Source organism: Gymnoscopelus braueri (assembly GCF_963280865.1).
Source record: "Gymnoscopelus braueri genome assembly, chromosome: 1".
In the NCBI taxonomy this organism is placed as follows: Eukaryota; Metazoa; Chordata; class Actinopteri; order Myctophiformes; family Myctophidae; genus Gymnoscopelus; species Gymnoscopelus braueri.
In genome coordinates, this window is record NC_137603.1 from 35,213,825 (window position 1) to 35,225,505 (window position 11,681).

At 38.1% G+C, this 11,681-nt stretch overlaps 1 protein-coding gene across 1 annotated transcript; it reads right to left on the reverse strand.

The window, feature by feature from the left end:
* Positions 1-850: 850 nt before the first annotated feature.
* Positions 851-10,745, reverse strand: LOC308088528 (ERO1-like protein alpha; the record flags this gene model as incomplete). Its single annotated transcript, XM_080432999.1, has 15 exons — positions 851-972; positions 1,342-1,478; positions 3,361-3,447; positions 3,905-3,974; positions 5,009-5,255; positions 5,355-5,447; positions 5,649-5,675; positions 5,887-5,948; positions 6,319-6,439; positions 7,581-7,654; positions 8,161-8,237; positions 8,560-8,601; positions 8,851-8,934; positions 9,312-9,431; positions 10,662-10,745. 15 exons carry the CDS (start codon positions 10,743-10,745, stop codon positions 912-914), a joined length of 1,386 nt encoding a protein of 461 aa, XP_080289125.1. The 3' UTR covers positions 851-911.
* Between the last annotated feature and the right edge of the window lie 936 nt (positions 10,746-11,681).

The window sequence follows — 11,681 nt, forward strand, 5'->3', positions numbered from 1 at the left end:
AGGGTACAACATTTGAGTACTTCTTCCATCACAGTCTGAGGCTATGGCACCAGAATAAACTGACAAATTGTAGTCAGAGGAAGACAAAGAAGAGTACAAGAAGAAAGAAGTGGAGGAAGAGGAATAAAACATAATCTGTGAGGTTATGAACAGGACAGGCTGAGCTTGAGCTAACTGAATGTGAACAGTGGTATTGGATGTTTTGCAGTGTATTTTATGAATGACGAGTCATAGGAAACAACAACATTATATACATTTGTGTATGTAGTAGCTGAGCAGTTGTTGGTGTTACAACCCGCACTTTTAGGTGGGAACACATTATTTTTTCTACATTTCTGCTTCATTTAAGATAGTGATAGTGAGAGAGAGAGAGAGGAAATGCGGGAGAGAAAGAGGGGATGACATGTAGCAGAGCCTCAGGTCAGATTCAAACCGGATCAGCTGCGGAAAGGACTATAACCTTATTTATATAGTATGTGCTCTTAGCAGGTGAGCCACTGGGGTGCCCCATGAAGCTGATATTTTTAATGAATTTTCAAAGTTTTCATATTGAGATGGTTGGCTATAGCGCCAGGAGCCTCTAATAATACAGAGAAAAACAAGAGGGACTGACAGCTTCCTTACAATATGAAGTAGCCTGCATATTGTACGTATGTTGACAAAATATCCAAAATCATCATAGACATTGTTAGGTTTCCTCCTGTTAATCTAAAGCTAGTTTATGTATTTATTCATTTATTGTACCGCACATCAGATTAAAGTAAATGGAATACAGCATAATAATAGAACAATTGAGCAACAGGCTGCCAGAGCCTGTTTAGTTTTCCACATTGGGAAAATCCATACATTTGTCTCATTGCATGAATGCTCAGGAAGACAATGGTCACAGCGAAGCAAGATCTTTTACATCGTTACCGCACCTCTCCTAGAAGGGATCTGAAGTTCTTCAACTCTCTAATGCTGGTTGATATCCTGGGAGATATTAATGGAGAGATACAAAAAAAAGTCATTTATATGGATGTGAACATTGTGAACCACACTTGCAAAATGGTGGTTTCCTAGAATGGTGACACATTTATAGTCTGTCAATTTTCTTTTAACCTTGTTTTAACTTTTAATTGAGAACGCCAATGTAACTATTTATCATAATGATATTGTACTTAAATTAAACTGTGCAGAATTTCATGCTAATCGCTTCAGTGCCTGCTACTTTAACTGCCACTTACTGTTGTACTGCTACACCATGTTCTGCTTATCTCCCAAGTGAAATGAATTTCAGGTCACTGTGCACTGGATTGACAATGAATGAATCTGAAATGAATTGAATTGAAAGTGTCTTACCTCCCAAAGGCATTAAAAAGGGAGACGATCTCCTGGCGACTAAGCTGGAAAGTGGGCCATTGGATGTTATATTTGGACAGAGCCTCAATCTGTTGTTTAGAAAACAGGATTTTCAAGGCTGTGCCTAATCCTTGCATCTGAGATGAAACAGAGAAACACACACAGATGACATAGAAAGTTAAGAAATGCCATCATTTTTGCTACTACTCCTCCAGATTTTGTCGAACTCTCACTAAATCGGTACACATTATCTCTGGAGTCATATGATCAAGATGTATCAGTCAGATTTTCCATATTCCATTCAGATTGGCTTCTTTTGTCCTGGCGGCTGCAACCCACAACTGACACAGCCCTGGGTAGACGACTCAGCCTGGCAGAGATCTGCGCTCCAAGGAGTGCACTTTTCTATTTTATACTCTGTGTCAAGCCAAAAATAGCCGATCTACAAGCAGGGTTCCTACACATTTTCCATTTCAAAATTCCATACTTTTCCATACTCAATTTCCAGAATTCTCTGTCAGTTCAGACCACATATGACATACAAGTATTAATAACTACATGTACAATAGATGCTTATTATTTAAATATATAGTTTTAAAATCCTACTGTACTGTATGTTACATTCCGATTATGTATAGCTTACTATTATGTTGCCAAATAATTGCAAGATTGTAGCTAGGTACAATAGGCTCATACAAATCAATTAAGCACTGCTTTATGAATTAGTAGGCCTACTTCGTTGTATGGCTAATTTTGAGAAGAAATTAGAAATTATTCAAAACATTTTGAAAATGTTTGCCTATAATGACATGCCATAAATAGGTACGCCACATTGGAAGTGGTTAACACTAAACCCAGGTAATGCTAAACAGAGCAATGTTATTGAGATTTTATCATGTAAATTTTAAGTAACTGTATACCTTCAACCCCTGTAACAGAATGGATGTTCATGTACAATTCACCAGTAACTTAGAAAGGAGAACTAAAGTCTATGGACTTTTCTTTATTGGCTGTTAGATTAGGTAAATCATACTTGTAAGCACAAAGTACTATAACTAAAGTCACTGCTACACAGAAAGATTTACGAGTTTCCACTGTCAAACACTCAAAGATGCCCAAAGAGGGCACTAACCGGTGCAGTACCTACAGTATACTCATTATTGTCCCATGACCTATTGAATAAAAATATATATATTATTGACCCCTCCATATTTTTTGTCTCTTTTAAAAATAAGAACCAAAAAATGAATTGGGGAAAATCTCTAAGACTACGCAGCACAGTCTATTGAAACGAACGCAGCCAAGGAAAGGATAAGGAAGCCATATGGTTACCTTTAGCCTTAGATCAAGACTCATAGATTTATTTGATCATACAGCCTTGGACACTTCCCCAAATAGTATGGAGTTCCGTGTTTAAGGCCCGTACATCTCCATGAATTTGTACATTTATGGAGATGTACGGTCCATAAACATGGAACTCCAAACACTATTTGGGGAAGTGTCCATGGCTGTCACTCAATTGTCAGAATCGATACTAACCGAACCCTAAATATATGACAGTCTTGATCCAAGGCCAGGTTTCCTTACGCAGAAAAGAAAGCCTGTTTACTTTTCTGATAATTACGTAACTCAGATCTAGTCACGTAATTGTGTGACTGCATGAATGTTCAAACAAGTTTTCGATTATTTGTGTGATGCTAGTATGTACGTATATGCAATTCTGCAACAGCAGGAAAAACACAGCTTGTAAGATCTAAATTTTATATTTTAGAAACAGAATAGGGGCTACAGTCTGGAAGCATACATGTTTTCTCATACTCTCTTTTATTTTTTCCATACTTATCCAGACCTGGAAATTACTCAAATTAAATTCCATACTTTTCCATACTCTCCGTACTTGAACAAGCTACAATGGTCTACATTGCGACGTGTTGTGAGCTTGTAGATCGGCTATTTCCGGCACCCACCAAAGTATCAGGTTTTAAGGGTCCATCCAGTAAGTGGCATTAGATCACTCACCTGGAGCTTGCCCCATAGTCGACACTTGAAGCAGCCCATACAGTCCATGATGCTGGAAATGTTCCTGAATGTCAGCCTGATGTCCTCCTGAGGTCGCCCACACACAGCGCAATCCACATATTTTCATGTTTGAGTAAAAAACAAACAAACCAACAAAACAGCAGTGAGCATAGTTACAAAAGGAATCCAGTGATGGTACATTGGACCTCAGACCCTCAGGTAGTGGTACTCACCTCATAGTGCAAAACACAAAGTATCAGCAACAGTTCTGAGTTTCTCTTGCCTTGTTTCATTTAAAGTGTTTAATACTGTACTGTATGTCCATGTACTTTTTCTTCACAATGAGTGGCAAAACATATTCTTTGTATGAACCTGATCTTGTATCCGAGTTCTGAGTAAGCGAATGTTAAGAGCAAGGAATCTTTCCCTCTCCCTGTGGCTTCTTTGAAAGCAGGTTTTACTATACTTCTGAAGTATTCAGCATTAAACAAGATATTAACAGTAGACAATTCTTCCACTGCCAGACTCAGCAGTGGTTACAGACCTTAAGCTTGGCAGCCTCCTCTTCATCTCCAGCAAACAGCGAGGTCTCATCAAAGTGCAGAGGGAAAGACCTGGAGGAAGGTTGAGATACAGAGAATTCATTATAAACTGCTGTTCCGTTAAATTTTTTACATTACCAAGCAGGCAGGATCTCTGTCTTGCTCAAGGACACTTTAACAGGTTTGAACCTGGGATCTTATACCATAATAGGACGATCACTAGGCCCTCTGTCATGATCTGATACTAGACTGAGGTAACTGCTATTGTTGAAACAGGGAAGTGTAGTGGTATTGTCTTTTTATTGTAGTACATAAACTTGGCCACTAGGGATCACTGCCTTCATTTAGTTACAGTTTAATGTAGTGTAGCTGCAGCAATTTAGTTTTCTGTAATACTTTGCTACATTACTACTGTGCTGTTACAAACTCGGTCCTATTTTCAGTTACAAAAAGGTGCATAAAGTGGTCTGGCAGAGGTAGAATAATCTCGGTTTTGTGTTGCAACAAGCCGAGTTCTATCTACAACCTTTGTTGAAAAACATTTCAGTCGCTATTGTGTGGCTAGTTGAGGATACTACTGTATACACTATGTAACCACGTTCTAAATCGGCTAGTCCGATCTGGAATCCTCCAGATCATTTTCAAATCAATCTTTTCCATGTCATGGACCACCAAATTTACTTCCATTAGGCAATGGGCATGTATTAAAAGATGTTCTAATTTATGACAATAAAATATCAACATTTTACATCAGCAATAGATTTATAATGGTGATGCTGAAACACATTGTTAGAACAGGCACTCTCATATACATTCTTGTTTTGTCATACTTTGAAGTTAATTGAATTATAGTGAAAATAAACTACTAATTTGGAAAACCAATTGCTTTATATCATTGCCATACCCAGTATAATCCTCAATTTGAATGTATCCATTTGTAGCTCAGAGTGTACAAATGCAACCAAATGGACCCTTATGGCTCCATTTGGTTACATTTATATTCTCTGAGTTAAATGAACTCTCAATATGTATACAGTGCAGTTACTAACAGAGCTATGATGCTTTCTTTCACATAAAGTCACGTTCTGTATTCTGCCCAGGCTTACTTGGCATCCTGAAGGATGTTGAGGAGTATCTCTTTGTGCTTGCGGTCCTCCTCTGGCCTGCCAGTGTAGAGCTGGAAGGAGGGCTGCTGGAAGAACGGCAAGGCTTTGGCCAGGGCGCGCAGCTCAATCAGATAGAGGAAGTAGAGGTTGCGTAACCTCTTGGGGCCCTCATTGTTTGTCAGCTCTGAGTCAAAGCGCTGCTGGAACTCTGAGATGTTGTGACCCCACTTCTTCTGAAACCAGCTGTCTGAGGGAAAGAGAGGAACAGGGAAGTTAATCAAAGGATTTAATGAACGTAAGTGCAGATTTTTCAACCAAGACATTCGTCGTTCAAGACATAATTTACCATCCAGTAGATATCTGGCACTCATTTGGACAGTGATGCTGGTGTGGAGACCAGAGATGAGTCTATAGAAAGCCCTCTTTTCCACACACTGGCCTGGAGGAGAGGAGAGAGAGGAGAATTAAGAAGGTGGGATAAAGTAGTAGTAATTCTCAACTGGAACTAAATGAACAGCAGTGAAGTTAGTAATGATATGATCACTGTAGATAATATTGTACTTTATTAAGTATTAAGTATTTATGATAATAATTCAAAACAAACATAACATAAGGACTGTGCATTGATAACCTACTGTACCTTCCAGCCACCTGTAGAAGGTCCTTACTGAAAACCAGATCATTGATTTAATCAGACAGACAGACAGACAGACAGACAGACAGACAGACAGACAGACAGATTTGTTGTTATTGTCTTATTAAGGATTGTTTTTAAGGATCTTTTGTATAGCACTTATAAGTGTTTTCAAGTGCTAAACCAATTAAATGTATAATATCATCATCATGATTATCATGATTATCATGTAATGAATCCTCACCTTCAGCTCCTGTATTGCTGTAGAACGCAGTAGGATTTAGGGGTCTCTTCACAGTATAAGGTCTGCAGGGTGATGAAAGTCACTTTTCTTTAATCTTTCTTTAGATCTGTACATTGAAAAATGTCATCTTCAGGCTTATTCTTTGTATTGTTCTGTCCATTCTACTATTCTCCTAAAGCAGAACCATTTATACTAGGTACAGTGTTGTATTACTTCCTATACAGTATAATTTCTTTATGTATACTATTTTTCTTTTCTTTTTTCTGTGAAGCACATTGGGTTAAGTACCAGTTAGTGTGAATTACACACCATGGGTTGAAAGGTAACTCAGGGCCTGTGTTACATTTCATTCCCTCTACCCTCTCCTTCCTTCCTTCCTCCCTCACACTGTACTGCCTTCATAAATCATCTCAAACTAAAGTAGTACTTTACTTGAAGCAGTTTTCCTCATAGATGCTGTTCCAGATCTTCCAGGCATCTGGTCCTTTGTAGCCCGTGTAGCGTTCAGGGTTTAATAGCAGGTCAACGTACTGAGAATCTGGAGACTCCTCATCTGTGATGCAACAACATGAGTGTCACTCATTGATTACAGGCTCATCTACAGATAGATCAGTATGAACTATTTAACGACCAGAATTCCATAACCACTAGATTAGTCATAGCTGTCATTCTGATTGTTCACAAAGTATTTATATATCATTTCCATAATCAATATAAAAAAAGAAAATGAATTGATAGGATAAGACATTTTTATTCTAAAGAATGTGAAATGAATGAATGAAACCAGAACCACTGAGGAGGATCACTGTCACTAGTATCCCTTCCTGGGGAGAAAATATAAGAAATACATTTTAATCACGTGGGAATGGCCTGGCTCCAATACAGTATATACTGTATGTACATATATTCGATTCCAGCTCAGGTTGGTGCAACATTGGTGTCAGAAGCGGTAGAGGACCGGTGGAGCGTGCCCTTGCGTGAGGGACGTGAGGGACTCGAGAAGTGAAGCGTGAAGCGCGAGGGCGCGCTTCTGAAAGGAGGGGGTAGTGTAGCGACCCCGCAAAAGACCCGGCCGTAACTTGCTCCTCCAAGGGATCTAGCTATCTTGGCGTTGCTTGTTACCTGCCGAGGTGGAGACCGGGGTTCGATTCCAGCTCGGGTCGCGAAACGCTGTACTGTACCATACATACACACACACTATACATACACTATCAAAGCTGTGACATTCCAAAATGTTTTCTAAATGACTGTCTTAGTCATTCTAGTGTTAACGGAAACTCTGACAGGGTGGGTGGCCTGATTCATTGCAATGGAAGATAGTCACACGTTTTTATTATTATTATTACACCAGAAAGGGAAATTCCTATGTGTAACAATAACTTCCCAATTTCATATATTCAATTTTATTTTATATTTTTGTATGACCGGTAGCTCAACCAGTTCACTTACCACAAAGACATACAGTAGAGTCAGACCTACTTGCAGTCGAATGTTTGAATGTGAGTTACAGCCTATGTTGCGTGCCATCCCCTCATTCTAACCTCTCTTTCCACTCACTTTCCACTGTACTATTCAATAAAAAAGTGGTACATTTCTCTTAATAGTAATACAACATTTGCCCTTTGGCCAAATTATGTGGGTAAATGTCTGTAAATTTTTTAAATTAACAAATGGATAGATGAACCGTGTCCTACCATCAATCACACAGAAGCGCTCTGCCTCATCATCATGCTTGTTCCACTCCAGCAAAGCCTCTCTGGTCTTTTCACTGATGAGACAGAACCAGAATTACTTTTATTGGTACAGTACATTTGCCCATACAGGGACACTGACTCAGTGGTTGCTTGCATAGAAGCTGAATATCTCAAAACTCTTAAAATAAAATAAAGATTGAGTATGATAAATAATATACAATAACAGTGATTTTCGTTAGAACTTAACCCTATATGTCCAGCAGGGGGCAACATCACAGTAAAGATTAGTCTTGTCATAAGTCACAATATTCATAGCAGACAAATCATACTGAATAAATCTATTCCTCTGTCCAGTTTACAGAACAAATTTGAGACAGAAAATGTTTATAATAATATAATATGATTGAATAATTAAGTTATGAGAATATTGATGTTTTTCTTAATGTTCAATTAAAGTGTTGGGAGATATGTTTTTTTTTATTCATTTGCACTGATATATTTATTGTATGTATCTTCAAACAAGACTTACATGCCATTTAAGTGACTCATGATTAAGCATTATTTCATAAAACCACCACACCTGAGAGAAGAATCGACCGCTCCCAACTGCTCCACCTTCTCACAGTCTTCCATCTGCTCATTGGCCTCAGCTGAATACTGGAACACACACACACACACACACACACACACACACACACACACACACACACACAGTATGCAGACACGGGAGAATTTAGGTAAAATATTGACTATTCACGTCTAATTGTATTTGTTAAAATATAAGTATATCATACTTTAACTAGTTTACTTGGTTATCGCACAGTTTGGATGGAGGAGGGATTTGTTGCAGCCATACTGTATGAGTAATACTTGTGTCCCTTCATAAGCACTAAAACATGTCACTCAAAGTCCATGTAGCCTACTGTAACACTATTAATATAATGATGAACATAAACAAATGTTCAGTGAAGGCATTCACCTTGTTGTGACTGGACTTTCTGATTCCTTCAGGAACCTCATTCTGTGAAACACAAAAGTTTTGACAGAGCAGATTTGAAAAGAGCTTTGATTAACCACTGATCTTCGCTGTATGACGGTATCACACAGCGAAAATAGCGCGATGCACAAGTTCACAACATTTCGTAATGTGAAACATTGTGATGTTGTAGATCTGCTATCTTTTGAAGATTCTCTTTTTAAATGTTTGCTAATAATGACATGCCAGGGATACCAGGTTGAAAATGCTGGTAGGTTTGTCAAATGAACTCACAGGAGAGCAGGGCTTCACAGCACAATCCCTTAGACCACAGTGGCTGTTGTCTGTCCAGAAGGGACAGGGTTTATTCAGGTTTGCCTAGAAACAACAATAATGGTAAAACAAATATTGAAGGTGTTCCATTAGAGTAGCCTACAGTTAGCCTGACTAGCTGATTCAAAGCATTTTCTTTAAGTGTGTGTGTGTGTGTGTGTGTGTGTGTGTGTGTGTGTGTGTGTGTGTGTGTGTGTGTGTGTGTGTGTGTGTGTAGGATATAAGGTCAGGAAAATCCTGGAAAGTGAATACATTTTTCTAATACTCACTTTTCATCAGTTTACTTTATGGATGGGGCTCAGTTTTAGGGTGAAATAGATGTTAGGTTAAGGACCCTCTACATGGGCGTGTAGAGGGCAAGGGTTTAAGTTGGTTAAGAAATGAATGTGGGTGTGTTTGTGTCTATATTAGACTAGACCTACCTGATAGAATCTGAAATAGTCAGACTCCAGTAGATTTTGAAGTTTGGGGTAAAGAAGGTCATTGTTGAAGGCATCGATGGTCTCAACATCACAAGTGCAATCATCAAGGTTACCTGTGACCTGAAATATGTCAGACATAACCTACAGTTTATCTTGTGTTCAATGTGCAAAAATACATCTCTATACTCTAAACAAACATTGCCTTCCTACTAGTACTACTAATACTACTACTATTAGCCTACTACTACCATACCAGGCACTGATGATCCACGATGATGATTATTATAAATTCAATATTTAGTTTGACATCAGTAAAGCTGCCATAGGATAACAAGTTGACTAATGACTTCCAAATTCCAAAGCTCATTCAGATCCACTCAGCAATATTCAGAAACAATAGCCTTACTGTGTGCTCCCAACTAATTAAAACTGTTAGAGCGTATTGAAATGAACAGTACAGTAGCCTAGTGTAAATGGCAGATTATGTAATTATGATAAACTTTATAACGCGCTTTTCGAAACATGGTTACAAAGTGCTTAACAAAGTGCTTAACAGTCAAAGACAATATGGTAAGATAAACAACAATAAAACTATCAAAACAAAAAATACAATAAGATCAAGAGAATAATATAAGTAACCTTTATGAGTGTTGTTGGATACATTATGTCATTTCCTGTGGTATTTTATTTCGACAGATTGTGAGGGGGGCACACTCACAAAAACGTGTTCACAATGCAAATCAAGATGCAACCAGAAATGAAAGGGATTTGTCAGCATTGTGGAAGGTATAGATCTATCAAAGAAGCAATAATGTAGCCTAAACAAATTATAAGCAATGGCAAAGTCCATCTGAGTCGTTCAATAAGAGATGTTAGACACCAGTGGTGTAAAGTAACTAAAGTACATTTACTCAAGTACTGTACTTAAGTACAATTTTGAGGTATTTTTACTTTACTGAAGTACTTTCAGTACTTTTACTTCTGCTCCACTACATCTCAAGAGGCAAATATTGTACTTTTACTCCACTACAAGCTCACAATGCACACATTGTGAGCTTGTAGATCAGCTATTTTCAAAAGATTTTCATACATTTTATACATTTGAAAACTTGGGAAATGGGACATTCTGCATAGGCCTAATGAGTATAGCCTACTTTCTACTTTTGGTACTTTAAGTGCATTTTGAAAACAATACTCTTGTACTTTTACTCAAGTAAATGTTAAATTCCGGACTTTTACTTGTAGAGTATTTCTGCATTGTAGTATTGATACTTTTACTTAAGTATAAAAAATGTAGTAGCCTACTTTTTCCACCACTGTCACTCAGTCAGTAAGCAAGTTCCCACTCACCTTACAGAAGCACCTGTCCTGTGCTGCTGAGCTCTGGCTGCTTGATACCCTGATGAAGCCGACCAACACAACTAAGCAGAACATACTTAATGTCACTTCATATCGCACTTTTACAGGACTATTCTACTGGAAGCACAAACACAACCCGAAAACAAGCATCCGTTGGCGTTCCAATTAGTCATCTGCTTCCTGATGTGTCATTATTGCAACAAACCTACGTGACATACGTGTGATAAGTCTCACTTTGTAGTCACTTTTGGTTATTGAGTGACCGTTAAATGAATTACTCTTGTTTCTGATTCCTTTTAAGTTTATCGTGTGGTTTATTATATAACTACAGTAGAATCACTCGTTATTAGGCTATGTGTCATGCATTGACGTTAAATAACCACAGGGTGGTGCTAAAATCTTAAATTATATGCTGTGGTTGGTGTCCCTGGATGGGGAGGGGTGGGTAAACTGTTTTACAACGATGTAATGAATGGAACATAATAAAAACAAAATGCACTGAATCTGTGCACAGAAACCCAACAGTGATGAATCAAGTCATAGGCTTTCTTGGGTTTAAAATCCTCTTAGCAGACCTTGTATTGAACTGTACTTTCCTGTACTTTTTTTTGCAAACTGCTAATAAAGTATAGCCTGGTGAACCCCCCCTTCCAGAAATCTCATTTGCATTAAATGAGATTTCTGGAGGGAGGGGTTTACCAGGCTAAATAAAGTATTCAATCAATCAATCAAACAAACATATCTCTAGAACCATCCAACCAATGAATTTTCAACAAGTCTACGGCATCTGTCACTGTCAGTCTGTGTCTGTCATGTCTGTCCCTCCTATGCCCATATATGGAGTTCCCTGATGTCATCAATATCACAGACTGGCCTCAAAGTACTGTGATAAGAGGTAGGCCTACTGCACTAATAGGTACTCTTTTTTATTTTATTTATTCACCGTGCACTCATTTTGACGACTCAAATATTAGACATTCAATTCTTAATACCATTTTTTAATTCACTGTG